The sequence below is a fragment of the Ovis canadensis genome, chromosome 8, assembly GCF_042477335.2.
Source record: "Ovis canadensis isolate MfBH-ARS-UI-01 breed Bighorn chromosome 8, ARS-UI_OviCan_v2, whole genome shotgun sequence".
Classification (NCBI taxonomy): Eukaryota; Metazoa; Chordata; class Mammalia; order Artiodactyla; family Bovidae; genus Ovis; species Ovis canadensis.
Window position 1 is genome coordinate 101076734 of NC_091252.1, and position 27986 is coordinate 101104719.

Here is a 27986-nt window from a genome sequence, read left to right on the forward strand (position 1 = left end):
CGAGGCCCCGCCCACCCCGCGCCGCCCGAGCCCCCGCCCACCCCGCGCCGCCTGAGGCTCCGCCCACCCCGCGCCGCCCAAGGCCCCGCCCACCCCGCGCCGCCCGAGGCTCCGCCCCGACGTGACGGCGGGCTGCGCGCCGGCGCCGGGGGCGTGGTCTCGGCCGCGCGCCCTGCGGGCTGAGGCGACCGGCGGCCGTTGGCGCGGCTTGGGCGGTTGTCTTGGAGAAGCAAGATGGCGGCGACGGCGGCCGCGGTGGTGGCGGAGGAGGACACGGAGCTGCGGGACCTGCTGGTGCAGACGCTGGAGAACAGCGGGGTCCTGAACCGCATCAAGGTGAGGCGGGGCCTGGGAGCTGGCGGGCGGGCGGCGGGCCGCGCTCGCGCGCCGCAGGGCCCGTGTGGACGCCGGCGTCACAAAGGGGCGCGGGGCGCGACGGACGGGCCGCCCGGGCTGGGGTCCGAGCCGCCGGCCACCTCGGGGGGGGTCGGGGGTCAGTCACGGGGAGCCCCAGGCGGTGCGGCTGTGAGCGGACGAAGGGGCCCAGCCGGCTTTAGTCGGAGGAGGCCGACGACCCCGGCGTCCGGGGTCCAGTCTACCGCAGCCCCGCCTGGTTCCCACTGCACGTCCGGGGTCCAGTTGTTCACTGTCCCGTCTGATCCCCACTGCACGTTTGGGGTCCAGTCTCCCGCAGCCCCGCCTGGTCCCCACTGCACGTTTGGGGTCCAGCTGCTCACTGTCCCCTCTGAACCCCACTGCACGTCCGGGGTCCAGTTGCGCACTGTCCCGTCTGATCCCCACTGCACGTTTGGGGTCCAGTCTCCCGCAGCCCCGCCTGGTTCCCACTGCACGTTTGGGGTCCAGTCTCCCGCAGCCCCCTCTGGTCCCCACTGCACGTTTGGGGTCCAGTTGTTCACTGTCCCGTCTGATCCCCACTGCACGTTTGGGGTCCAGTCTCCTGCAGCCCCACCTGGTTCCCACTGCACGTTTGGGGTCCAGTCTCCCGCAGCCCCCTCTGGTCCCCACTACACGTTTGGGGTCCAGCTGCTCACTGTCCCCTCTGATCCCCACTGCACGTTTGGGGTCCAGCTGCTCACTGTCCCCTCTGAACCCCACTGCACGTTTGGGGCTCATTTGTGCGCTGCTCCCTGCTGGTCCCCGCCCCGCCCCCGATCGTCCAGTCGCCCAGCGTCCGGTGGTCGAGTTGCCGCCCCCCCCCCTCCCCCCGCTCCTTTGCTCTCCCCCGCCTCTGGCCTGAGCTGCCGGTTGGCCAGCCTCTCCAGCTTTCTGTAACAAGCGGGTTGCGGATGTCCAACAGCTTGTTTCTTGGGGTGTATTTCTCATTCATTCACATTACTGGTGGGCATGAGTAAGGACTGGAGATCACAGCTTAAACCAGAGAGATGGGTGCTGAGAGAGAGAGTGCTGCCCGAACAGTAGCCTTGAGAGCTTGTGTCGTTTTCTTCAGAGTGTGTCAGGATGCCCTCTGACCTCTCTGCACCTGCCTCCTAAGCGTTATAATCTTGCTGGTTTTCCTTTTGAGTTTGGAAATTGCGGTGTTTGTGCTTCTTACCGTGAAAATTGTCTGGAGATAATTTTTGTTCCTTTCCTCCTCCCCATCCCGCTTTTTAAAGGCTGAACTCCGAGCAGCTGTGTTTTTAGCACTAGAGGAGCAAGAGAAAGTAGAGGTATGAAATCTACAAACTTTAATGACTGTATTCGTTTATGTTTAAGTTCTAATTACTTAAAAACCATTCTGGAATGCTGTTTATAGTAGTGTATAGTCAGGGATAATTTTGAACTAAAGATTATGCTTCTTTACTGTTAGGGGAGAGTCGAGGTTATTCTCTTTGCATGTATACTTTAGAGTTTTGGGGTAACCTAAAGAAAGTTATCACAGGAACTCTGAAGTCAGCACTAAATCTCATAGATCCCTTCCCTTAGGGGAAATTGGAAACACTTGAAGAAATGGGTTCGTAGTCCTGTATGCTCCAGGGATCTCTAATTCATTAACATTTAAAATCATTACTATCACACCTAAAAATCTCTTTTGCTGCTGTCAGGAACAATCTCCTAATTGAGTATCTCAGTCCTTACGTTAACAAGAAAAAAAAAAACAGTTCCTGTAATAATCAGTAGTTACAGAATAGGTTTAACCAAGATTTTTTGTGTGGTAGTATTTTACTTAATATCTTGCCAAAAAATTAAACTTTGGTGTACATTTTGTAGTGGTTTTGGGGACAAACATGTAACGCTTAATGATATTTCATTTTTTTAACAGAACAAAACTCCTTTAGTCAATGAGAGCCTGAAAAAGTTTTTAAATACAAAAGATGGTAAGATGTTTGCTGTTTGTCTGTCTCTGAATTTTCAAATCTTGACTCTATTTGAGAGAAGTCAGGAATTTCAGATTATTTTTTGAAATTTCAATTATTAGAAGTTCTCAGTTTAAATTGAATATGATTGGACAACTATTGATTTGCTATTGAAAATCCTTGGCTGTGGAACATTATTGGTTAAAGACAGTTTTATCACAGAAAGCTGACTTACTGTAAAAATTTATAAGCAAAATAATCTAATCCATTTAGGCAACGTCATATTGTCTTACTTATTGTTTCAGACTGACCGTCCGAATGAGGGAGACTGAGACAGTCATCCCTTACCTGTATCATTCAGCGAGAAGAGGCGGTCACTTAGAGCCTTGAGGAGCTTTGTCCCCTTTATCCCCTTTATCCCCTTCAGCCACCTTACTTCCAGTGTTGGTGGTGAGGCTTTGGGCCCTAAAGACCCGTTCCCACTTTCTCTTTCGCTCTTTGCAGGCCGGCTGGTGGCCAGTCTCGTTGCTGAGTTTCTTCAGTTTTTCAACCTTGACTTCACCTTGGCGGTGTTCCAGCCCGAAACTAGCACAGTAAGAACGGCGCTTCCTGATGTCTGTCCTTGAGGCTGCCGTTGACACAGACGGGCTCGCCACAAGCTGAAAAGTAACAAAGTTCGACCGTGTAGAGTGTCTTGCATAAAGACTGTTTTTTATGATTGATTATGTCTCAGTTCCTTAAAAGCCATCTGAGCTGTTAGACAGCTGGCACCAGTGTCCCTGCTTCACAGAACCTGACAGGATTGTTCTTGCAGAGCCAGTTTGTTCCGGTGCTAGCCTGCGCCTGCTCGTGGGGACTTTGAATGTGGAGATGCGTAATCTTAAAAATGGAGATTTCATTCATTAGAAAAATGGTGTCTTTGAGTTTAGAGATGCCTTTAAGGTTGAAAATGCTTTTCTTTCGCCTCTGAAAATAGTTTTGCTACATTTTTGTGCATCTCTGTTTTACTTTCTTACATCTTATTTCTTTCCCAGTTTCAAGGTCTTGAAGGTCGAGAGAATTTAGCCCGAGATTTAGGAATTATTGAAGCCGAAGGTACTGTGGGTGGACCCTTATTATTAGAAGTGATCAGACGCTGTCAACAAAAAGAAAAAGGGCTGGCCAGTGGGGAAGTGAGTACAGCCCTATCCTTTGTTGTCTGTTTCTGTTCTCCCGTCACTGCGTATCTAGGGCGGCCACGCGGATTAGTTGACACGTGTTGAGTCAGGTTGAATAAAAAGAGGCCATTTCTTCAGATCAAACCAGACATACTCAGAGTTTGTATAAATGCACAATTTGATGAAAACTGTAGGCACAGAAGCTCTGAAGCTGCTGCTGTGCCTTTCTGGGGAGGGATGCTCAGAGCGCAGGGTTTGGGCCGGGTGTGTGGAGTCCCTGCCGGCTCCCCCACTAACTGAGTTCGGCCTTGGTCATGTGGCTCTCTGCCCGGCTCCTCCTCTGTGGACGGGGATGGTGGACTTCCACTCGGGCATGGGGAGGCTCACGTGCACGAGTTAGTGCATGTGAGATACTGAGGACACCCAATGGATTGTTGGTCATTATTTTTATTATTGCTTCTAAACACAGACGGGCTGAATTGTAGGCTTGTTAACAATTTTTTGAACGTAAAGTCTTTTTAAAACCAGGCTTAAAACTTTGAACTGTTGATTTTGCAGTTTCCAAACATTTTCATAATTTTTAAAATTAGCCATTGTATTTCTGATTTTTAGCCTTTCTTTTTAGAAATCACGCTAATGAGATTAATGGTCTGGTTTCCTTTACAGTCATTCCCCATCAAGGTGCTGTTTCACAGACACAGCGCTGTGACTGTCTCAGACACCTAGTCGAGTAGAGGTGGGTGGGCAGGAGCCTGGGAGGCTGTGGGCTGCTGTTGCTCCATCTGGAGAGTCTCAGAGTGTGTTTCCCATTAGAATCTTCAAAAATCATTAAAGCTTGAGTACCTACAGCATCAAAGGCATACTAAATAGATTGTTTATTTAAAATATAAAATATAAGCCAAGTCATCTGTTGGGAGGGGTTGGGAGCTAGTCAGGGTGCACTCACGTAAGGAAACGGACATTTAAATTAAGGCTTCCTTGGTGGCTCAGCTGGTAAAGAATCCACCTGCAATGCAGGAGGTGGAAGAGACGTGGGTTCCAGTCCTGGGTCGGGAAGAGCCCCCGGAGAAGGCAGTGGCAGCCCAGTCCAGTGTTCTTGCCTAGAGAATCTCATGGACAGAGGAGCCTGGCGGGCTACAGCTCATGGGGTCGCAAAGAGTCAGACACTGCTGAGCAGCCGAGCCCACACACAGCCATGGTAGAGGACAGACACTAGCCCGTGAGTAGCTCTGCACACGTAGAGGCAGCAGTGTTAGTCAGCAGAGGGCAGCAGCTGTTTCAGGTTGGAATTTTGCTGCGCTCCGTCGCAGTGTGAGGCGGGGGATTGTGTAGGAGGGTACTGGAGAAGGCGGTGAGCTCCGACCGCAGCGCGTGCACTGGGGCCCAGTCATCTGTAATAGTCGAGCAGTTTTTGGTGTGAACTCGCTCCCTGAGGCCGTCGTGCTGGCCTCCGGTGAACTGAAAGGTGGCCTTGGCCCCTGCCGTCTGCTGGGCCTCCATCTGTGGGTGGAGGTGGCCCTGGCTGCTGTGTCTCTCCGCTTGCCCCTTTTGTCTTGTCTCTCTCTGCTCTTTGATTCCCCTCGTGCAGGGGTGGCTTGCCCTCTGTCTGTCTGGTTTGCTCTCCCTGCCTTAGCATCCCAGCAGTAACCTGGACTCTGGGGCCAGACTGCGTGGGTGACACGCCAGCTCTGCTCCACCCTGTGTGTGACCCTCTTTGGCCATTTTACCTCCACCTGCCTCAGGTCCTGCACCTGTGAGATGGAGAGAGTCGGGTGTGTTTGTGGCCGCATCGAGGACTGGAGGCTGCCGCGTCCTGGAGTTCTGGGACCCAGGCTGGGCAGGCCATGACCACTGTTCCTGTTCCTTCCTTTGCTGTTAGGACTGAACACAGGACTCCCAAGCCCAGCCCGATCGTTTTCACAGGCTTGAGACCAGAATTTCCAGCCTTTCACCTGGGTAACTCACTGGCACGTTTGAATCTTTGTGGAAGAACACTGACATCACTGTCTTGACTTCTGACGGAGCGAAAGCTGCACCAGGCCAGCGGTGGTCCCCACCCCCAGCCCGCCCGGCCCCTTCTGCACTCCCTGTCTCAGTGTGTGTGGGATCTGCCCTGTGACTCGGCTCGCCCCGGCCCCGTTTGCCAGAAAGCATTGTCACTGTCCCTCCTGAGCGCTGTGGGTTGGGCAGCGGCTCCTGAAGGAAAGGCTGGTTCCTGGGAGCTCCCTGTGCCCTCCTTGGCAGGCTGTCTGCCTCAAACACAGACTCAGTGGGAGCTTTCCTGTCCGGTTGCTTTGATTAGGAATCTGTAACTCTTCACAGACGGGTCCAAAGCCTCCCACTCAGTTTGCCTGGTTCGTAGGTGAGGTCTGTCACGTGGACCCGGCCTGGGGTCTCTGCAGCTCCAGAAGGTGATCGTGTCCTCCCTCAGGAAGCAGAACCGTTAGGCTGGGCATGTCATCTCTGCTTTCTGCTGGTTTTCCGCCCTTAATACCCGGGGTCTTATCTTAGTAGTTCATAGTGTACATGCACAGACACGCACACTGGATTGATGCTTAGAGTAGGGAGCTCACAGGTGTCTGCTTGGGCCCTTTTGTCATTTACTAGTCCTTAACACTTAGAGGGGAAACATTCTGTGATTTTTATAATGAAATAAAAAATTGTCGATTTAATTGACCTCATTTTGACTTTTGATGCTGGAGAAGAAAACTAGCTGTGGATTAGCCCACTGAACTCAGAGACGCTTTCAGCAGACGTGATTCTGTGTGTGTGTGCGTGTGCGTGTGCGCGTGTGAAGTTGCTTCAGTTGCCTCTGCGACCCTGTGGACCATAGACTGCTGGGTCCTCCGTCCGTGGGGCTCTCCAGCAAGAGGACTGGAGGGGGCTGCCCTGTCCTCCTCCAGGGGATCCGCCCAACCCAGGGACGGAACCTACGCCTCTCATCTCTCCTGAAACGCAGGCAGGTTCTTTACCACTAGCGCCACCTGGGAAGCCTCAAAATGTGCGTTTTAAACCTTCCTTAAAACCAGGTTGCTGGGTCCACACCTTTTTAGCCTTTTCTGTTCACGATTGCCGAATTAATCCTAAAATTCAGCCCTTTGTCCATTTTTTCCCTCTTCAAACGTTGCAGTGAGTATGGAATGACTGAATAATCTCCAGGTTCCTCAGCTGTGGGCTTCCCTGGTGGCTCAGCTGGTAAAGAATCTGCCTGCAATGCGGGAGACCTGGGTTTGATCCCTGGGTTGGGACGATGCCCTGGAGAAGGCTACCCACTCCAGTGTTCTGGCCTGGAGACTTTCTTGGACAGAGGAGCCTGGCGGGCTGCAGTCCGTGGGGTCTCAAAGAGTCAGACATGCCTGAGCAGCTGTCACTTCCTCAGCTGTAAGCTCCTGCATGATGGGGTCCCTGTGGCTTTCTAGCCCCATGCCTGGTTTTTAATCTGGACGCTTCAGACAGAGCCCACCCCGGAGTGGCCTTTGCTTCCTTGCCTTGCCCTTTTTCTCTTCCCTTTTCCACCTGAAGTGGTGATCCTCTCCCCCACCCAGCTCTGCAGTGTTGCCGTCCACCTTGTCCCTCTGCTTCCCCTCTCGCTCCTGGCAGCCCCTGTAATTTAGTGCCTCATCCTGCGTTTTTAAAATAGTTACTTGTTTTTATGAGTTTTTTTTTTTTTTTGAGACCAAATGAAGTAAAGAAGTCCAGGGAGGGAAGAAAGAAAGAGATGATCTTTGAGAATCAGAGGACAGTGTTTTTGTGGAGAGCAGGAAAAGCAAAGTGAGAAGGTTCACTTGGCAAGAATGCTAGGGGTGTATTTATGAATACATGTGGCCTGAGGAGCCTGTTCCAGGTGCTTGAAGGAAACACTCAGCAGGTAATTAGAATCCTGAGTCTGTTTATTTGTGGTTGTGGTAAAATTTGGAGAAAATCTAAGGATATTTATATTAATAGGAAGAAATAAAAATGGCAACATTGTGTGGTGGTTTTAAATGTTTAAATTCTGTTGAGGTATAACTAGTATTTTGTGCTTTGTTTTTAAGCGTGTTTTAATTTTCAACCATGTAACATTTCAGGGTGCTCTGGACCTGTCTGATGTACATTCTCCACCAAAGTCACCAGAAGGAAAAACAGGCGCACATACTCCCCCCAGTAAGGTGAGCGGGCCAAGGCTCCTGTCTCTAGTCTTGGTATGAGGGTTGTTGTTGAAAGTGCTTTTTATCTTTTGTTGAAGTCTTTATTTATGAGAATCTTCTGAAATTTTAATAAGCTCCTTTGGGGCCATTATACAAGTCAGTAGGTTTTTTAAAATGCCATGTAAATATGTTCTTAAATTGTTTCGTCAGTGATTTATATGCTGAGCCACATGAGATTTGTATCTTAGTACTACGCATTTTTAAAATATTAAATTAACTTTTTCTAATCAAAAATTTTTTAAAATTCTTTTGCTTTGTTGATAGTGTTTTGAATATTGTATCATAGAAAGAAATGTGCTGTTAGTAACAGAATTGTAGGATATTTGGGTTCATTTCATAGTTTGAACATTTTGTCCAATTGACAAAAGAAGTTTACTTCTTTCTCGCTTTTAAATTCCTATAATTTCAGAATATTAAATTCCAGAATATAAAATTGTTGTGCTAAATACTGTAGACAGGTGCTCAGATCTGGAATTGTACATTGTGATGGTTTTTATATTGATGAGCTCTTTTGAGAATTTACAAGAACGTTGATGTACTCTGGTTATCTTTGTGTGGGTGTGCATGGTATGTGTATGAGTTGTGTGTCTCTGCACGTATGTGTGTGTCTCTGCACGTGTATGTATGAGGGGTGTGTCTGTGTACATGTGTGAGTTGTGTGTTGTCTACACGTGCATGTGTGTGTTGTGTGTGTGTGCATGTGTCTGCATGTGTGTCTGCACGTGTGTGTATGAGTTGTGTGTCTGCGTGCGTGCATGTGTATGAAGTGTGTGTGTGCATGCACATGAGGGGGGTGTGTGTCTGTGCATGCATGTGAGTTGTGTGTGTGTGTGCACGTATCTGAGGGGTGTGTGTGTCTGTGCGTGCACGTGTCTGAGGGGTGTGTGTGTGCACGTGTCTAGGAGGTGTATGTGTGCACGTGTCTATGAGTTGTGTCTGAGTTGTGTGTGTCTGCTTGCACGTGTCTGTGAGGGGTGTGTGTGTCTGTGTGTGCACGTGTCTAGGAGGTGTGTGTGTGTGTGCACGTGTCTATGAGTTGTGTGTGAGTTGTGTGTGTCTGCATGCACGTGTCTATGAGGGGTGTGTGTGTGTGTGTGTGTGTGTGTGTGTGTGTGTGTGAGTTCAAGTTAAGGCCTTCTGACTTCAGGGATTTGGATCACGGAGAAGAAACGGAGTGGGGCCCGTGCTGGAGTTTAGAATCAGGGCTGCCCGTCCTAGAGGGGAGGATGGAAGGGTGATGGTCAGGAAGGGCGTCCTCCCCTGCGCCAGGTGGCGCTCCACGCGGTGGGCGAGCCCGCGGGTGCCGCCCACGGGGCGTGGGTCTGCTGGTGCCGTGTGAGCGCCTCTGGTGGAGCGCGTCCCCCCCGACGGCTCCGGTGCTGTGCTGTTCGTGGTGCCACCTGTGTCTTTCTCAGTCAGGTGAAGTCTGGAGAGCAGCGGTTACACTGCTAGGCTCCTTCCTTTTCCAGACGCCTGGGAGTGGACACCAGTGAACGGTTCCAGTTGTTTGTTGCTGGTCCTTTGATTTTGTGGCTCCCTTTTGTTTGTTAAATTGGGAGTCAGGGGTATTGCGCGTTGCTCCCAAGCAGGGCTGAGGCCCTCGTGCTGTTGGCAGCTGCCCTGCTTCCTGAGGCCCAGCAGCCCCTCCTGCTTGGGGGCTGGGGCGGGTGTTGGTCTAGGAAGGGTTCTCCCACGATGCTCCTCAGCCTGGAACTTCTGTGCAGGGAGCGTGAGGTTGAGTCAGTCTGATGCTCTCTTCAGATGAAGTGCCACGCAGAGCCACAGGAGAAGAAAGGTTTGCTTTCTGTGAGAATATCTGGCTTTAGTGGTATTTAAGTTAATGCATATTCCTAGATACTGAGTAGTACCTGTAGCACTGAGTTATTTGGAAGTTCTCTTCTTAGATAGTTTTTCTTAAAGCATGTTAGCGATGCGGACTTTCCGCATATTGTATGTCTTCAGGATGAAATGTTAATGTCTGTACATATTTCTATTCTCTCTACATAAAAATGTTTTCAGCTCGACTATGAGACTCTTAGCTTTTAAGTCAGGAAATGTTGCTGTAAGTACAGAAGTGATGGTAGTTTTTAAGGTGAACCTGGAGACACTTGATTGTTTCCAGGTGGTCCCCATCCGCCCTCTGACGGTCTTCAGCTTTGCCTGGGCTCTCCGTCAGCACGTAGGCCTGTGGGGGCAGTGGGTGCTTCGGACACCGTAGCTCATCTCTAGTGGGGCTGCTTGGGGCTGTTTGGAGACAAGGCATTCTGCTGGCAGTTAAAATGCAGTTCCTCTCTAGTCCTACAGGATCTTGATTCAGGATCCCAGCACTTTGCCCACCCTTTTCTGGCCAGCTTCCTTCTCTCTCTGAGGTCTCTGAGTGTCTGGGGCTCTAAGAAGGGCATCTCATCAGCCTGGAGAGCTCTAGGAATCCCAGGAAGCTGTGGCCAGGCCCCGGGCCAGCCCAGCCCGGACAAGCTCTCTCTGCTTCACCCCGAGAAAGGTGGTTCCTAAAGGAAGCTGCAAGGATGGAAGGCTGGCTTTCTTGGGGTGCCTTTCGCCAGAGTGGGAAGGAGTGAGTCTCACGTGGGGAGCCGGGTGGGGTGAGGTTGTGGGCCCCATGTGTGACCCCGTGACTGCTGGACATGAACAGTAGCCTGAGTTTAGGAAGAGTGTCGAGAAAAGGCTAAAAAAGTGTTTCAAAGAATATATTAATTAGATTTTCCATTTTTAAGACATTTTCTCATAGGAATCTTTTTTAGTTTGGTATGAATTAGCTTATTTTAAAGATTTCTGTTTTGTGGTAAAATGTCATTTTATTCTCATGCTCAGATACCAAGGTATACAGGACAAGGTAAGAAGAAGACAAGCGGGCAGCAGTCTGGTGCCAAGGTAACGCGCGGGAGGGCGAGGAGGAGAGCGGCTGGGCGGGCACACCGCCAGCCCCTGTGGGCCTCCCTGGGTGCCCAGTTCCCCTTGGCCTAGGGCTACATTTCCTTTGGAAATACTGCTTTCTTTTCTTTTTTTTTTTTTTGCTTTCTTTATCTATGAGCAGAATGTGCCAACATCGTGGTGCCGTAAAAGAAAAAGTAGTTTGACTTCCAGTTTTTACCCAGTGAAAATCATATTGTTGTATTTTAAAACTCTGCTCCCAGTTTGCCCTTGAAAATTCCTTGATTTGTTGGCAACAGAAAAAGTTGAAAATACCTTCCTCTTAATTTACTTTCCTCTTAAGTGGATGGTCACCTGTGTATTCTTCACCTTCTGATTTTTATCTGAGGTAATTAGAGCATCAGCCTACTTTTTGGATAAGCTCTAGTTGGTAACCGAAAGGCCAGCCCTGGTGTCCTTCAGGACACTCAGCTGTCAGCCCTGCACGTCCGTTAGCCTTTTTCCGAGCCCTGGCTCTCCAAGCGCCAGCCCACAGTGGACTTGGGGACCTGCTGAGTCCCTGCCTTGGCTGCTCTTTTTCCTCCCCAGAAGGTCTCAGACTTTGAATAAATTGGTAATGTGCTGCTTAAATATTTAAATATTAGAATTCTCAGGAGTAATTATCAATTGCCAGTGTAGTTCTTACACTTATGTAGAGTAGAATCAAGTTATTTAACGTTTAGTTCTGTGAGAGTCGCTAATCCTTAATGAGTCTTAGTTTATGTGCAGATTTTTTTCACTAAGTTTAAGACTTCCAAAATTTCAGCGTTTTGAAAAATTGTGCTTGGTGTGTTAGCTGGCTTTAGTTCTGGTTTAGTTTCCATGGTGAGTTCCTGTTACGTTTGTTCACACTGTTCTTTATGCACTACTACTCCAGAAGGTGTTTTAAAATGTACTGGAGTATATTGGAATATTTACATAGTGAAAGTCTTCAGTGTTAAGTGCTGAGAGCAAGACAAATTTAACACAGATCCTCCCTGAAGCAGCTTAGGGTCAAATGGCAGAGGTGAGACAGACCTTAAGAAAAATAATTGAAAGTATAAATTGGAATTTTTTAATAGGTGTCTTCAATCTACTTCTTGCTCTTTTTAAAAAGTATATTTTGTAGTATTGCATTCTAAACTCCTGTTGGTGTCATGAGTTTTACAGAAGCTAGAACATTTGAAAGAGGCTGCCGTGTAGAGCCAGAGCCCCTGGAGGCGCACTTCACTCTGTGTGCTGGTCGCAGCCTCGGGGCCCAGACGTCCGGCTTCCTCTGCTCTGAGCAGGGCCTCGCGTGCTCTGAGGGGTGACTGGAGAGTCTGTCCGCCCGGATGCTGGAGTTGCAGGCTGCAAGTTCACCCCTCTTGTTTCGTGATTATACTCCTGAGCCCAGAGCACTTGCTCAGTCACTTGGAAACGGCTTTCCCCTCTCCCTCCTGCTCGCGTTTCTGAGTCGCTTTTACAAGGAGCCTGTGCTGTCCCCCTGTTGTCTGGTTCCAGCCTGAGAGACGAGCCTGTTCTCTCCCGCCCCTGCCTTTCTGCTCCGCTCTGTGCACGCAGCAGGTGCCCAGTACCCTGAAGTAGCCCGACACTCTCCACGTCCTAACAACCCAGATAGCGAGCTGCCTCTGGTCTGGGGTGGCCCACGGCTGGGCTCCACGGGGAGCCCTTCACCACTGTAGGCGGTGGAACCTTCATCTGGGAGTGCCACCCCGGCCGTGAAGGGCCCAAGCCCCGGGTGCCCAGCGGGGAGAGCTGCCCTGCCTAACTGTTTGCTTTGCCTGCAGTAAGGCATAAGTGTTAAGTGCTCATTCAGAAACTTGGCTATTTTCAGAGAAGCTATATTCATATCAGAAACAAACTTTAAAAAATCAGTTATATGGATAACTAGTTTGTACTTATTACTGTTGTAAACCTGTTAATATGCATAGCAAAATCTAAGGTTTTGGACTAATTTAGTAGAAATAAAAGTTACGTTCCTGGTTTTGTTATTGTTGTAAGACAGTGAGGGATGGAGTGGAGGAATACAGGGTACAAAAACACTGGGAGGGAAGCTGTTTCTTTCCTCGGACACTGTCAACGTGTATTCGCATCTGCAACGTAGCTCTAATAATCTGTTTAATTGTAAACTGTTTTGCTGTACCAAGTAAGGTGCTAGTTGTCTGGAAAAAATATCAAAAATCCCAACAGACTTGGTAGGCTCCACAAAGGTTTTTACCATTCAGATGAAGAAACTGAATAAGATGTTAGATGGTTTGTTTGTTTTCAGTATTAAGCAGTTTCAATCATCACATTAAATGGGTCATCAAAGGTTATCCTTTCTGTTCATAATTGTCTTCAGGTGTTTTAAAACTAATTTTTGTTGAGTTTTTTGGTCTCAAGTTCTTAATAAATGACATTTCCTAATTTGCTCCTTATTTTCGGAATTCTGGGATAAGCCCAGCCTTCTGTTGATATGCCTTCCCAGGCGGCTCAGTGGTGAAGAGTCCGCCTGCCGGCGCAGGAGCGGGAGGAGGGGGAGGGGAGCCGAGGCCTGGCACAGAGGGAATTAAAACTGGACAGATGCTTTGAAGTGCTTCTGCAGAGTGGGATATTCCTTTGGCTTTTATGTTTCTCTCTTAGGAACAGTGCAGATTAAGCCTTTAGTGTAGAAAAAAAGCAAGTTTGTTTTCTTCCAGGTTTTTAAGACAGTCTAATAATCGAGTTTTCAGCTACTGGGAAAACAGTAATTTCTCTGTGAAACTTCTCTGTGATGCTAATTTTCTGTTAGTGTAGAAATGATTAAAGTCTTGACTGTGTAAGTGTTCTGGAGAAAATGAATCGCCCACTAAAGTTTTCTTACAGTTTTGCTGTAGTTTACCTTAAAGTGTATTAGTCCTGACGTTCACCCAAGTCACCCAAGTGACGGCCACGGTGCTGGGCAGTCGGCCTCTCTCTGTTAAGAAAAGACACAACTCCGTTATGTTTCAGATGTTTATTGTAAATACCTCTTAGTTCCCAGGGCTGCTGTAACAAAATCCCCCAAACGTGGTAGCTCAGAACAGTGGACATGGATTGTTCCCGGCTCTGGAGGCTGGAGTCTGAGATCAGGGTGTCTCAGGATTGTCTCCTTCTAAGGTGGGAAGGAGAGGCCTTTCCTGCCTCTCCACAACTTCTCATGGCTCCTGGCCCTCCTGCATGCTCTTTGGCGTGCAGACACGTCACCCACGTGTCTGCTGTCACGTTCATGGGGCCATCTCCCTGAGTTCATCTGTCCTCCCTCATCAGGACACCAGGGGTATTGTGTTAGAGGCCTGTCCTCCTCCATGACCTCCTCATAGCTGGTTACATCTGTAGTGACCCTGTTTGTAAAGGAGGGCACGTTCTTGAGTCCTATGCATTAGGCTTACAATGTCCCTTTTTTGGGGGACAGTGGAGAATCAGCGGAGAAATAACTCCAGAAGGAATGAAGGGATGGGGCCAAAGCAAAACCAGCACCCAGCTGGGGATGGGACTGGTGATGGAAGCAAGGCCCGACGCTGTGAAGGGCAATATTGCATAGGAGCCTGGAATGTCAGGTCCATGAATCAAGGCAAAGTGGGAGTGGTCAAACAGGAGATGGCGAGAGTGAACGTCGACATTCTAGGAATCAGCGAACTGAATGGGTGAATTTAACTCAGATGACCGTTATATCTGCTCCTGTGGGCAGGAATCCCTCAGAAGAAGTGTAGTAGCCATTGTAGTCAACAAAAGAGTCCGAGATGCAGTACTCGGACACGGTCTCAAAAGCGACAGAATGATTTTTGTTCATTTCCAATGTAAACCATTCAATATCATGGTAATCCAAGTCTATGCCCTGACCAGTAATGCTGAAGAAGCTGAAGTTGAATGGTTCTATGAAGACCTACAAGACCTTTTAGAACTCACACCCAAAAAAGATGTCCTTTTCATTATAGGGGACTAAATTCAAAAGTAGGAAGTCAAGAAGCACCTGGAGTAACAGGCAAATTTGGCCTTGGAGTACAGAATGAAGCAGGGCAAAGACTATAGAGTTTTGCCAAGAAAATGCACTGGTCATAGCAAACACCCTCTTCCAACAACACAGGAGAAGACTTTACACATGGACATCACCAGATGGTCAACACCGAAATCAGATTGATTATATTCTTTGCAGCCAGAGATGGAGAAGCTCTATACAGTCAGCAAAATCAAGACCGGGAGCTGACTGTGGCTCAGATCCTTATTGCCATTTCAGACTTAAATTGAAGATGTAGGGAAAACCACTAGACCATTCAGGTATGACCTAAATCAAATCGCTTATGATTATACAGTGAAAGTGAGAAATAGATTTAAGGGACTAGATCTGATAGCGTGCCTGATGAACTATGGACAGAGGTTCATGACATTGTACAGGAGACAGGGATCAAGACCATCCCCAAGAAAAAAAATGCAAAAAAGCAAAATGACTGTCTGAGGAGGCCTTACAAATAGCTGTGAAAAGAAGAGAAGCGAAAAGCAAAGGAGAAAAGGAAGGATATACCCACTTGAATACAAAGAATAGCAAGGAGAGATAAGAAAGCTTTCCTCAGCTATCAGTGTAGAGAAATAGAGGAAAACAATAGAATGGGAAAGACTAGAGATCTCTTCAAGAAAATTAGAGATACCAAGGGACATTTCATGCAAAGATGGGCTCGATAAAGGACAGAAATGGTATGGACCTAACAGAAGCGGAAGATATGAAAAAGAGGTGGCAAGAATACACAGAAGAACTGTACAAAAAAGATCTTCACAACCCAGATAATCACGATGGTGTGATCACTCACCTAGAGCCAGACATCCTGGAATGTGAAGTCAGGTGGGCCTTAGGAAGCATCACTACGAACAAAGCTATTGGAGGTGATGGAATTCTAGTTGCTGCTGCTACTGCTACTAAGTCACTTCAGTCATGTCTGACTCTGTGTGACCCCCATAGACGGCAGCCCACCACGCTTCCCTGTCCCTGGGGAATTCCAGTTGAGCTATTTCAAATCCTAAAAGATGATGCTGTGAAAGTGCTGCATGCAATATGCCAGCAAATTTGGAAAACTCAGCAGTGGCCACAGGGCTGGAAAAGGTCAGTTTTCATTCCAATCCCAAAGAAAGACAGTGCCAAAGAATGCGCAAACTACCGCACAGTTGCACTCATCTCACACGATAGTAAAGTAATGCTCAAAATTCTCCAAGCCAGGCTTCAGCAATACGTGAACTGTGAACTTCCTGATGTTCAAGCTGGTTTTAGAAAAGGCAGAGGAACCAGAGATCAAATTGCCAACATCCACTGGATCGTCAAAAAACAAGAGAGTTCCAGAAAAACATCTGTTTCTGCTTTATTGACTATGCCAAAGCCTTTGACTGTGTGGGTCACATTAAACTGGAAAATTCTGAAAGAGATGGGAATACCAGACCACCTGACCTGCCTCTTGAGAAATTTGTATGCAGGTCAGGAAGCAACAGTTAGAACTGGACATGGACCAACAGACTGGTTACAGATTGGGAAAGGAGTACGTCAAGGCTGTATATTGTCCCCCTGCTTATTTAACTTATATACAGAGTACATCATGAGAAATGCTGGGCTGGAAGAAGCACAAGCTGGAATCAAGATGCTGGGAGAAATATCAGTAACTTCAGATATGCAGATGACACCACCCTTACGGCAGAAAGTGAAGAACAACTAAAGAGCCTCTTGATGAAAGTGAAAGAGGAGAGTGAAAAAGTTGGCTTAAAGCTCAACATTCAGAAAACTAAGATCATGGCATCTGGTCCCATCACTTCATGGCAAATAGATGGGAAAACAGCGGAAACAATGCCTGACTATTTTTGGGGGGCCCCCAAATCACTGTAGATGGTGATTGCAGCCGTGAAATTAACAGACAGTTACTCCTTGGAAGGGAAGTTATGACCAACCTAGATAGCATATTCAAAAGCAGAGACATTACTTTGCCAACAAAGGTCCATCTAGTCAAGGCTATGGTTTTTCCAGTGGTCATGTATGGATGTGAGAGTTGGACTATAAAAGCTGAGCACAGAAGAATTGATGCTTTTGAACTGTGGTGTTGAAGACTCTCGAGAGTCCTTTGGACTGCAAGGAGATCCAACCAGTCCATCCCAAAGGAAATCAGTCCTGAATATTCATTGAAACGGCTGATGCTGAAGCTGAAGCTCTAATGCTTTGGCCACCTGATGCGAAGAGCTGACTCATTGGAAAAGACCCTGATGCTGGGAAGGATTGAAAGCAGGAGGAGAAGGGGACGACAGAGGATGAGATGGTTGGATGGTATCACCGACTCAATGGACATCAGTTTCGGTGAACTCCGGGAATTGGTGATGGACAGGGAGGCCTGGCGTGCTACAGTCCACAGGGTCGCAAAGAGTCGGACATGACTGAGCGATTGAACTGAACTGAACTTTTTGTGGGAATACAATTTAACTCATAATAATCTCCAGGGCCTTTAGGGTAGTCCTGGTATGAATTCTAAACCATTGTCAGGATTTTTTTTTCTGGTCATACTTTTGCAGTACTTTTGTTTTAATCTACAGTATGTTTTGATTAATGTTTCGCCTGTTAAAGTCGATTTCTTTTTTTGTTTAATAGCAAAAAATATGTGGAATCAAGTTTGGTGAATTCATTAGTAACCCAGTTAGATAATGGTCTTTTTGGTAAAAAAAAAAAAAAAAATGAGCCAGTTATAAAGTAATGACATATTCCTATGTGATTTAGAAATTGATTTTGGGAACAATTCCTGAAGTTTCAGTGCTTTAAAGCTTTACTTTCACTCCGTAGATAAATAGAGCTATAGTTTGTTAGTTATTAATTTTAAAGGTGTGCACGTGTTATGCTAAGCATCATGATGTGCTATGCCATGAAAGCTGTCTTCCTAAAACTCGCCTTTTGTTTCATAGCAAGAATGTTGCTAAAACTTGTCAGAAATAAGCATGGACATATTAGTTACTCAGTTCAGATAATTCATTATATGAACTTAAGTTATGCTGATGATGTGAATTCACAGGGAGAGACGCTATGAAATGACGATTGTTTTTTGTAATGTGCCTTACATCTGTGTTTGTCTATTTCAGGTCAGGCATCCTTTTGAGTTTTCTCAGGGGTGTTTTGAAGGAGATATTGTCTCAGTATCTATAGTCATAAATGTGTTTAAATATCAGAATAATTCAGGGTATTTATTTCCTAATGTATATTCCTTTGAAAAGATACAAATCTTTTAAAACATTTGTAAATCAGAAATTATAATGGGCATGAATCTTATTAAGAAATAAATAAGTGGTTGGTGTGTCTCTGTAACTAATAATAACAGGAAAACTTCAAGAAGGTTGTGAGGAAATTTGAGAAATTGTGTGTTTCTTTGAAAATATCCTATGTTGTCTGAAAAGGAGATAACTTAATGTTTATCTCTCCAGACATCTCTTTTTACACCCACTTATTTCTCTGCGTTAATAACATGCAGAATGCATAGCGTGTGTCTTACCTGCTGTAGCCTAATCGTGGCTTCTAGCTAGCGTGAAAAGTCAGCGTGCATCCTGCTGCAGTCCCCTGCCACACCCGTGTTAAAAGTGCAGTCATCCTGGGGTCTCGTAGCACCTGGTGAACCAGTTATAACAGTCTGCCACTGCCCTCCTTCAGTGTTCAGCAGCTTCTCCCCAAGTGCATATCCCTTTTTGCTTCACTCCTCGTGGTAACTTGACTTGGAAAAGACTACTCTGGTTCAGTTCTCATGCCTGAGAACATTAAATTTCTTAAAATTACATAGTAGTAGAGTACAAGGCCTTCCCTGGTGGCTCAAATGGTAAAGAATCGCCTGGAATGCAGGAGACCCGGGTTCAATTCGTGGGTCAGGAAGATCCCCTGGAGAAGGGAATGGCAGCCCACTCCAGATTCCTGCCTGGAGAATTCCATGGACAGAGGAGCCTGGCAGGCTACATGGGATCCGTGGGATTGCAGTGAGTCCGGCATGAGTGAGCACACGCAGAGTACAGGCTGCGTTGCGTATTCTGCGTTTCAGGAGAGCGCTCTGCTCACACACCTGGCAGCGTACTCAGTGCTGCCCTCTGCAGTGGGAGGGCTAAATCCGACCCATATGAACTGCAGTTTCCTGTGACTCAGCTGAACAGAGTGTAGGCCTTTTGCATAGCCTCTGGAATCAGACTCTGATAGCAGGCCCCTTAGCCCCCCGGAGGCCGGGGCACGCGACCGAGATGCCTCTGCATCTGCTTTTCCCTGTTGGCAGGGAGACAGAAGCTGCCCACGTAGCAGAGAGTTCCTTTGAGGATTAAGGTCAGGCGACCATGGGAGGCATTGGAAGGCTTTCCATAAATGATAGCTCCTTTTATTATTGCTATCCTGGTTTTTGGTTTCATTATTATTTTTATTGTTGTTGACATAGACGTGTCTAAAGGCAAAAAGAAATCTGACCAAGGATAAATAAAATTTGGTTGTGAAGGATAGGGCTGACTGAAAACAAGAAACACATTTTGTGCTAACGTCACCAGGTCAGTAGGACAAGAGTAAGGATGAATGCTTGACAGAGGCGTGTGTTGCTTTGAGGCGTATAGAAACATGGGACTTCTTTGTGGCTGACGACGGTAAAGAGTCTGCCTGCAGTGCGAGAGACTCGAGTTCGATATCTGAGTGGGGAGGATCCCCTGGAGAATGGAGTAGCTATCCACTCCAGTATTCCTGCCTGGATAATTCCACAGACACACGAGCTGGTGAGCTGCAGTACATGGGGTCGCAGAGTCGGACACGGCTGAGCGACTAGCACTTGAACTTTCATGTAGAAACACACGTCCGTGAATGTGCGAGGAAGGTGTGGGCCAGGCAGTCACTGGAAGTCTGGAGTAACAGCGGTGACTTCACTTGCGAAACTTTGATCTTGATGCCCTTGGCATTTGGCACTGGGTAGAAATTGTGCGTTTTCCTGACGTGCCCTGTTTTTCTCCTGGGTTCATTTCTGTGACGTCCTGATGATGGTGCTCCTCCTTGCCTCCTCATTACGCTCTCCATCTGCCATTTGAAAACACTCTAAGGTGGTTTATGAAGCAGTGGTGCGTGTGTAGGAGGAGATGGGAGAGTCTGTTTGTGCATGGGCTAGGTAACGGTGTTTCCACGGAGGGAGGGAGGGATGGTGTAAACACGTCTGGCACTCTTCCCCTTCAGAAGTTAGTCATAAACTAGCTGTCATCACCAAGAACTTCCGTCTTTTCCTCCGTCTTCTAGAAGGCCAGCAGTGATGCTAGTCACAGCGACACCAGTATCTCATCGTCAGAACCGAAGAGCAGAAGCAGTCTTCACTTACTGGCCCATGAAACTAAAATCGGGTCCTTGTTAAACAACAACAGTCTCGATGTCAACGCCAAAGCGGGTCCCGGTCCAGATGAAGATGACCTGGAAGGGGATTCTTTCTTTGATGACCCCCTTCCTAAACCAGAAGCAGCGTACGGTTGGTGAGTAACCTGTGCTTTTATGCTGTCAGACCCGAGGCTTAGAAATGGAGTTTCTACATGTTTTGTTTTGTGTTTAAGAAAATGAGCTACCAATGGTCTGTGATTATTGAATTCATAAATCTGATTTTGTGTCCTTAAAGCCTTTTAGGGCTTAAAGAGTCCAGGTTTTGAAAGACCTGGACATTAATGATTTCAGCAGGTAGGTGTGTGGTGTGTGCCGGGCGTGTGCCAGGTGCAGCAGTGATGAGGCAGGCCAGGCTCTGCCTCTGGGAACTCACACGCGGATGGCAGGCGCCGTGTCGGGGCAAAGCCGCGTTAGGGAGCTGAGCTGTGAGGGCAGGAGTGCGAGTGTGGGGGCCTCTGGGTCTCGAGGTGTTGGAGCAGGCCTCAGCCCCAGGGTGGGCTCCTGGGGCTGTGCGGACAGGAGGCTTCGCGGGCCGCGGTGTGGCGGGCCTGAGCCCCTGGGCCAAGGCGCCTGTCGGAGGTGGTCTTGGGCCCGGGGAGCGACACGGCCAGGCCTGGCCCTGCTGTGATGGTCCTGGAAGCCCGGGCTCTGAGCAGTGGTGATCGGGACAGACCTGCGCTGTGGTGGGATCTGGCTGCTGGGTCTGCAGACGGAAGCTGTGGGGGGAGCCAGGTGGAAGTGCTGAGGATAGTGGGTTAGGGATGTTCTCTGAATGTGGATCCAGAGGGGTTTGCTGGCAAGTGTGCGGGACACAGAGCAGTGTCAGGCCACCTCCAGGGTTGCTGGGCTAAGGGACTGGAAGGCTGGCACTGCTGTCACGGAGGTGAAGAGTGGAGAGAGCAAGGCTGGCTACACAGGGGGCCGTATGGCCTTCTGGACCGCATTTCCTGCCTGCTGATTTAAGAAGGTTGCCGATGCGAAGAAGTGTGTTTTCGGGTGTGAGCGTGGGTGTGAAGGCAGAGGTCTGGGCTAGAGGAGACAGGAAAGACTTATCCCTCTGAGCTAAAGGCCCGGCAGGGGAGCTGAAGGACCCCTGAGGAAGGGCACTGTGGCGGGAAGGGAACCCGGGGGACGGGAGACGAGGCCAGGGTGGGCGGCTGAGGGTCACACCGTGCTCAGTGCCTGCAGGCCGCCCAGGGCCTTCCCAGGCAGTCTGCCCGAGGGGGCCGGACCGGGGCAGGTCAGGCTGGGCTCGAGAGCCCAAGGGTGGAGGGCTGTGGGGACGAGTGGTTTCCTGCTTAGTTGACTGTGGGGGTCGCAGAGGGCATGGTGGCGGCTGGAGGGGACACGGGGTGAGAAGCGTCCCAGTGGGAAACAGCAGCACGCCTGTATGTTGCTGAAAAGAACCAAGTCTTAAAGAGGGAAATTGGAAACGAGGTCAGAGAGGGACGGGACTCCTGGAGTGCTGGAGGGGTGAGAGGGCGTGGTGTCAGAGTGCGAGCAGGCGGGCCAGGCGTGTTGTCAGACATCTGCGGGAGGCGGGCAGTCCCGGCTCTGAGCAGAGGTCAGGGGTCAGCTGGCGGGGTGATCTGTGGCCCGGCCGGCGGGGCTGTGTCTGCAGGGTTGCGCTGTGCTCGTCGGCTCCCAGGCTGTTCCTTGCCTGCAGCTCTGGGCCCCTGAAGCAGCTCCCAGTGAAAGCACAGACGGTGAAGCTGATGAGAGGGGCAGGTTCGTTTGGGGGAGAAAATTCTGGAGAGAGGCGATAGTGCCCTGCACGACTTTGCAGCACTTTTTGGTCGGCTTTGCAGCGATTCGTGGTCGGCTTTGCAGCGATTCGTGGTCGGCTTTGCCCGGCAGGTGCAGGTTTTGGCTTCTGTCTGTGACATGCATACTCTTCAGTTCCCAGCCCCTACGTGGCCTGTGAGACGCAGTCAAGTTGCCTGTGTGTTAGGGGCAGCATGTGAGAGCCCCATTAACTGTGTGCTTGTTTCCCGTCAGGAGAAGTGAACCCAGTAAGCAAGCAGGAAGCCATGCATCGCTCTCTGATGCGCCCCCCCTAAAAAGTGGACTCAGCTCCCTTGCTGGAGCCCCTTCATTGAAAGAGTCTGAAAGTGAGTGTCTGAAAGTTCTAGATTTGCTGGTTGAAGACATGTACTTCGAAGGCTGCTGATACTTTTCCTCTAATTGTGTATGATCATTTATTTTTTCAGAAAATATATGTGAAATCCTAAGAATAGCCTGTAATTTTACTACTCAGTGATATTTTCTGTTAATATTTTGTTACTTTTAAAATTTCTTTTGAGTCTGGTCATATCTTCTATACTGGTTTATATTCTGCTTTTTCTATGCCATGAAAATACTTTTAGAAAATTGAGTTTTTAGCTGTCTTATATAATAAATGGCATAATTTTAAGCCCTCTCTCTTTTGCTGGACATTTGAAATCACTTACGTAGGATTCAAGTACAATTAATTTTTTAGAGTTTGCGTTAGAGACTCTGTGCACACCACAGTAGTCACTATGAGAACGTTAGGACACGCCTCTGGCTTTGGAGATCTGGATCAGTTGTGTGTGTTTGTGTGAAGCCAAGATGGGGACTGTTAGCTCGACACGGACAGGCCTTGCACACAGATGGTGACGAGACCCAGGGTTTAAAGGCACAGCCTTAAGCGTGCAGTAAGCACACAGATGGGCTTGTGTGCTGTATCAGAGTAGATACCGGGTTTAACTGCCAGTGTTTAGAGCATAAACGTGCCTCTGAGTAGATCTTTATTAGGAAATTGCTCTGGGATTTTGCATAATCTTGTAGTGCTACTAAGCTCCCCAGATGGCGCTAGAGGTAAAGAACGTGCCTGCCAGTGCAGGTGACCTAAGAGATGCAGGTTCCATCCCTGGATCAGGAAGGTCCCCTGGAGAAGGAAATGGCAGCCCACTCCAGCGTTCATGCCTGGGGAATCCCCTGGACTGAGGCGCCTCGCAGGCTACAGTCCACTGGGTCGCACAGAGTCAGACACGACCGAGCACGCACGTAGAGCTGCTGAGCTTTCGCGAGATGTGGCTCCACGTCTCACGATGGATTCCCCAGGGCACGCGCAGGAGGCGGTCTGTGGCTTCTCTCAGATCTAGTAAACTCGCCACGTGTCTGTTAGACTGCCACGTCAGTTCCCCTCCTTTTCTCCTTTCCTGTAGCCCTGTCACCCCCAGGGAAGGAGTCCAGAATGCCATGATCATGCCGCTCTTGACACTGATTTGGGAGTAGTGGCTGAGAGAGGGCGTTCAGAACGAGGGCTGAGAAACGGAACTGGCGAGGAGATGAGCTTAGTAAGCGAAATAGCCGTTAAATTGAAGCGAAAGGCAGAAGTTTAACAGAAAAATAAAACTGATGAGGATAGTTGTGGACTGTGAATTCATACCCAGTAGGGCTTCTTACGGTTGGGTAAAAATGGTTTCGATTGCCAAGTTCCAATAAAGAATACAGTATGGCAACAGAAAGTCTGTGTATTACAGTAGTGTGTAGTTAAAAGGGGTGTGTGATACATAAGGTAAGTGTGTTGTATTGTGTAATGGATAATGCAGTGTAATTAGTCACAATTCGTAATTTATTAGCGTTCAGTTATCATGTGTCAATAGACCCTGAAAAAAAAAGTTGACATGGTTTGGAGACTGTTGTATTCTAACAGACAATTTAATGTGAACGTTTTTTCCGGTTCACAGGTAAAAGGGGAAACACAATTCTAAAAGATCTTAAATTGGTCAACGATAGAATTGGATCCCTTGGATTAGGTAACTGAATTTCCAGTTTCAGTATTGGTTACTTTCAGGTGACTTGAGAATAAAATCTTCGGTGAAGGGTCAGTCAGCCTGTCCGGAGCGCCTTATATCAGACAAAGGTGCTCGTGTTCACAGACGGGCACTTTGCACGTTTAAAGCACAAGGCAGCAAACTGCAGAGGAACAGAGTGGGTGCTTCAGGCCTTGTGGCCACGTGCAGTCTGTGTCGGGTGGTGGTGTTTTTACAGTCGCTGAAAACTGTAACAGTCACTCTCAGTTCACAGGCTGCACGGAACAGGCTGTAGGCAGATTTGGCCTGGGGGTGAGCTGCCGTAGAACCAGGCGTTCAGCAGCTGATGGCCAGCCCCGGCACGTTATGTGGCCGCTGTTTTGTGCCGGAATCGGCTGCAGAAGCTGGAGGCGAGTGAGGGGGTGGTTAGTTTCCCCGAATCCAAGTGCGGCCCAGCTGTCCCCACTGTGTTAGCTGGGATTTCACTCTCCTCTCTGTCTGCCTTGGGGTAGTTTTTGAAGGAAACGTGTATGTCTAACTGTAGATATTATGAGGTGTCTTTATTATAAATATATGTGTATGTTTTCTTAAACTTATCAGGGACTGGAGAAGAAGATGACTATGTTGATGATTTTAATAGGTAAGAAAAATGGTTGGACAAGAAATATATGAATTGTCAACAATTTCCGAACAGGACAGTATGACAGAATCACATTTGTGCTTATTTAGTGTCTTTCTTCTCTTTTTTGTGTGGACTGAATGTGAGTTAAAGAGAGTTAATCCAGAACTGTCCCTAGACTTTGGAGCATGTTTTTTTTTTTTTTTTTTTTTTGGAGCATGTTTTTGATGTCACATTAGAATAAGAACATCTTCATCATGTTCAGGGAGCTTAATGAGAACCAGAAGAGGAACCAGCGTTAAAGGGGTGACTCAGAGGCCGCAGAAGCATGTGGTCACGATCGCCAGTGCTTTGGTCCCCTTTCCGATCTCACTGCTGGGAATCGTCTGCAATGGCGTAAACAAATTGCCCTCTCAGATTGCTTTCCTGATCCAGATAGCATTTCTTGATGTTTTGTTTCAAATAACTTTTTTATAAATGTAAAGAAAATATAATTTATGACCTGGCTAATAATTGGGAAGTAATCTTTGTTGTAGATATGATTAGAAATTAAATTTAAATCAGTGTGAGGATTCTATGCAATTGATAGTTTTTTCCAATTTAAGATTCATGTTTACTTTGTAGCATACAGCATTTTGAGAAGCGAAGTGTTAAAAATCTGGGCCCTCTCTCACGCCGTTGTGACCACAGTCACCACTGCGAACCTTAGTTTCCTCATCTGTTAACTGGATCGGGCTGTTCCTGCTGCTGCTACTAAATTAGCGTGGGAGCAAGTGAGATGGGATGCATGGAATGAACGACATGTGGCATTTTATTGTATTTTATTTAAAGACTTAAGATAGCTGAAACATGAAAGAATGGTAGGTACTCTTTCTAAATGCTTGTAATCAGAGTTCTGATGTTTCTCTTTCCCCTGAAATTAGTACCAGCCATCGCTCAGAGAAGAGTGAGCTGAGTATTGGGGAAGAGATTGAGGAGGACCTCTCTGTGGAGATGGACGACGTCAACACCAGTGATAAAGTACGATGCCGTTCCTTCCCCGGGGCCTGCCGTCTGTGCCTGTTGCCTTGAGTCACTGGGAAGCTTCAGAAGCTGGGAGAAAAGCAGTTGAAAATTAGGAAAGGTTTATGGTGGGATTTTCTGCTCCAGATCTGAGAACAGTACCTGTTATGAATGTTTGCAGCTATGGCCCGCTTTGCTTGTGAAACGCCTGCGTGTTATTACTGGGGCTTGCATTGCTGTGGGTGTAGGTCCGCTTCAGTGGGTCAGGTCAGGACTACAGTCAGAGCGCAGTGCCTCAGAGTGTAGACAGTGTAGGCAAGGGGTCCCCGTCAGAGACGTCCCTGTGGGAGGCGGTGGCCACAGAGGAGCCCCATGGTGCCGGAGCTGAAGCAGAGACTGGCTGCAGGGTGTCGGCGAGCCCTGAGCAGGCTGGGGGATGAGACCGCACTAACAGGCACTCGGGGGTAAAGTCAGGACTCGGTTTCGGAGATCCACACCTGAGCTGTCTGTCGGCAGAGAGCAGAGTGCTCAGGTGTGTGTCAGGTGTGAGATGTCAGGTGGCACCTCAGGGTCGGGTGTTGGTGCCCACGGTAGACCAAGGGAGGCTGCCTCTTCGGTTAGGCTGGCTCCCACCTGGAGGTGAAGCTTGCTTTGCAGAGTGAGGTGGGACTGTGCCTGTCACAGACTACCACGGGGAAAGGCCTTTGACACAGGCAGCATTGCGTCCGACTCTGGGCCGCATCCTTAGTCTTTGATGTGTGTTTGCTTCCGCAAGCTTTAGCCTTTCATCCTCAGTTTCTTTATTCCTGAGACGGGGGTGTTAATTCCTCCCTTCTAGGGTTGTTCTGAAGGTTAAGTGATAGTATGTGAAGTGCCTTCTCTGGTTCCTGATACCGTGTACTAATAAAGTTGTAATAATTTGTTTTCTCTTACCATTTCACCTTGTGGCTGCTGCTGCTAAGTTGCTTCAGTTGTGTCCGACTTTGTGCGACCCCATAAATGGCAGCCCACCAGGCTCCCCCCGTCCCTGGGATTCTACAGGCAGGAACACTGGAGTCATCCTAATTAGTCCTAAAAATACTGCTTTAAAGTTACCAAAAGAGCTACAAATGGGTGATTTTAGCAGTCAGTCTTCTTGTTAATGTCGAGTTCACCTGGCTGCTCAGCTTCTGTTATCGTCGCCAGCTTCAAAATGGGAAGAAGAAAGTGAGGAAGAGGACTTTATAAAAAAATATATACTTGGAGGATAATTGCTTTACAGTGTTGATTTCTGCTGTGCATCGTGTGAATCAGCCACAGGTGTAAATACGTCCCCTCCCTCCCACCTCCCACCCGCTCCCACCCCTGTGGGTCCTCACGGAGCCTGAGCTGTGCTCCCTGGCCACAAAGCAGTGGCCTGTATTTTGCGTGTGGTAGTGTATGAAAGCAGACCCCCACTGGCCTGTATTCCGCGTGTGGTAGTGTATGAAAGCAGACGCCCACTGGCCTGTATTCCGCGTGTGGCAGTGTATGAAAGCAGACGCCCACTGGCCTGTATTTCGCGTGGGGTAGTGTATGAAAGCAGACGCCCACTGGCCTGTATTTCGCGTGTGGTAGCGTGTGTGTTTCCGCGCCAGGACAAGGACTCTACACTGTCAGTCAGTGTGTAGAGTGTAAGACGGGATCTTAAGCTGCAGCAGTGTGCTGAGAATCATTCACGACTGTTTTCTTGCTGACACTGATTCTCTTCTTTCTTCTGAACGACCAGCTTGGGGACCTGACGCAGGACCTGACCGTGTCCCAGCTCAGTGATGTCGCCGATTACCTGGAAGACGTCGCCTAGGCCTGCGAGAGGCACGCGTGCTGGGCAGCAAAGGACGGGACTCTCTGATCAGTTCCTTTTTACCCCCAGACAATCATTCTTTGCTGGAATGTCTGCTCCCTGTTGGTGCCTTGTGTTTCAAAAGATTACAGATATTTTTTAAAATTAACCTTTCATTATACTAGACAAAATAATTCCTATTTGAGCCCATGTGTGGAAGATCTAATATTCCTAATCTGGCTTAGGTACGTGTGTCCCTGTGAAAGCTGATTAGGCTCAAATTCGCCACCAGGAGGGAGCCGGTAGAGTGCCAGTGCTAAGCGCACCGTGAAGGTGTCAGTAAAGCTGCAGGTTCACGGCTCCGCGTGCTGCCTGCGGGCTGGCGCCGGGGCTCAGGCGTGGCGGCAGCAGGGGGCGCGTCTGCAGTCAGAGGGTGCGGTGGTGGGTGGCTCCGCAGGGAGCTGGCCGGTGGCCCGGAAGACCTGCAGCCTGGAGCCCGTCACTGTAAGTTACACTTGATAGGTTGACTTGGCTTTGCATCTCCTTCCGTTTGGGAGGTTTGCTAGACCATTAAGGTTATATCAGAATCCTCGTGTGTGTCCTTCTTAGCTTTGCTCCTTTTAAAGATTGAAATCTGGAGGTACTTGTGATTTCTGATCTGTGGAATCAATTTGTGGAATTGTCCCTGATGCATTTGAGGTCACCGTCCTGGTTCCATGTAAGCAGTTTATTCACAGGTTCTCCTCACTGCAGTTATAATTTATTATTTGTAAAGATGCTTTGAAACATTAAATACAAAATGCACCTGAAACCATGAAGCATTGCTTTCATTTCAGA

General features: G+C 48.4%; 1 protein-coding gene across 3 annotated transcripts; it reads left to right on the forward strand.

The window, feature by feature from the left end:
* The first annotated feature begins 82 nt into the window (after positions 1-82).
* Positions 83-27960, forward strand: CEP43 (centrosomal protein 43). Of its 3 annotated transcripts, XM_069599377.1 has the most exons (13): positions 83-336; positions 1635-1688; positions 2282-2336; positions 2820-2908; positions 3350-3487; positions 7540-7620; positions 10489-10548; positions 19817-20043; positions 21947-22059; positions 23662-23730; positions 24328-24367; positions 25270-25366; positions 27096-27960. In XM_069599377.1, exons 1-13 carry the CDS (start codon positions 235-237, stop codon positions 27168-27170), a joined length of 1200 nt encoding a protein of 399 aa, XP_069455478.1. In that variant the 5' UTR covers positions 83-234; the 3' UTR covers positions 27171-27960. The 3 variants fall into 3 exon arrangements, with proteins under 3 accessions (XP_069455478.1, XP_069455479.1, XP_069455480.1); XM_069599378.1 differs by lacking the exon at positions 10489-10548; XM_069599379.1 differs by lacking the exons at positions 21947-22059; positions 23662-23730; positions 24328-24367.
* The last annotated feature ends 26 nt before the right edge of the window (positions 27961-27986 follow it).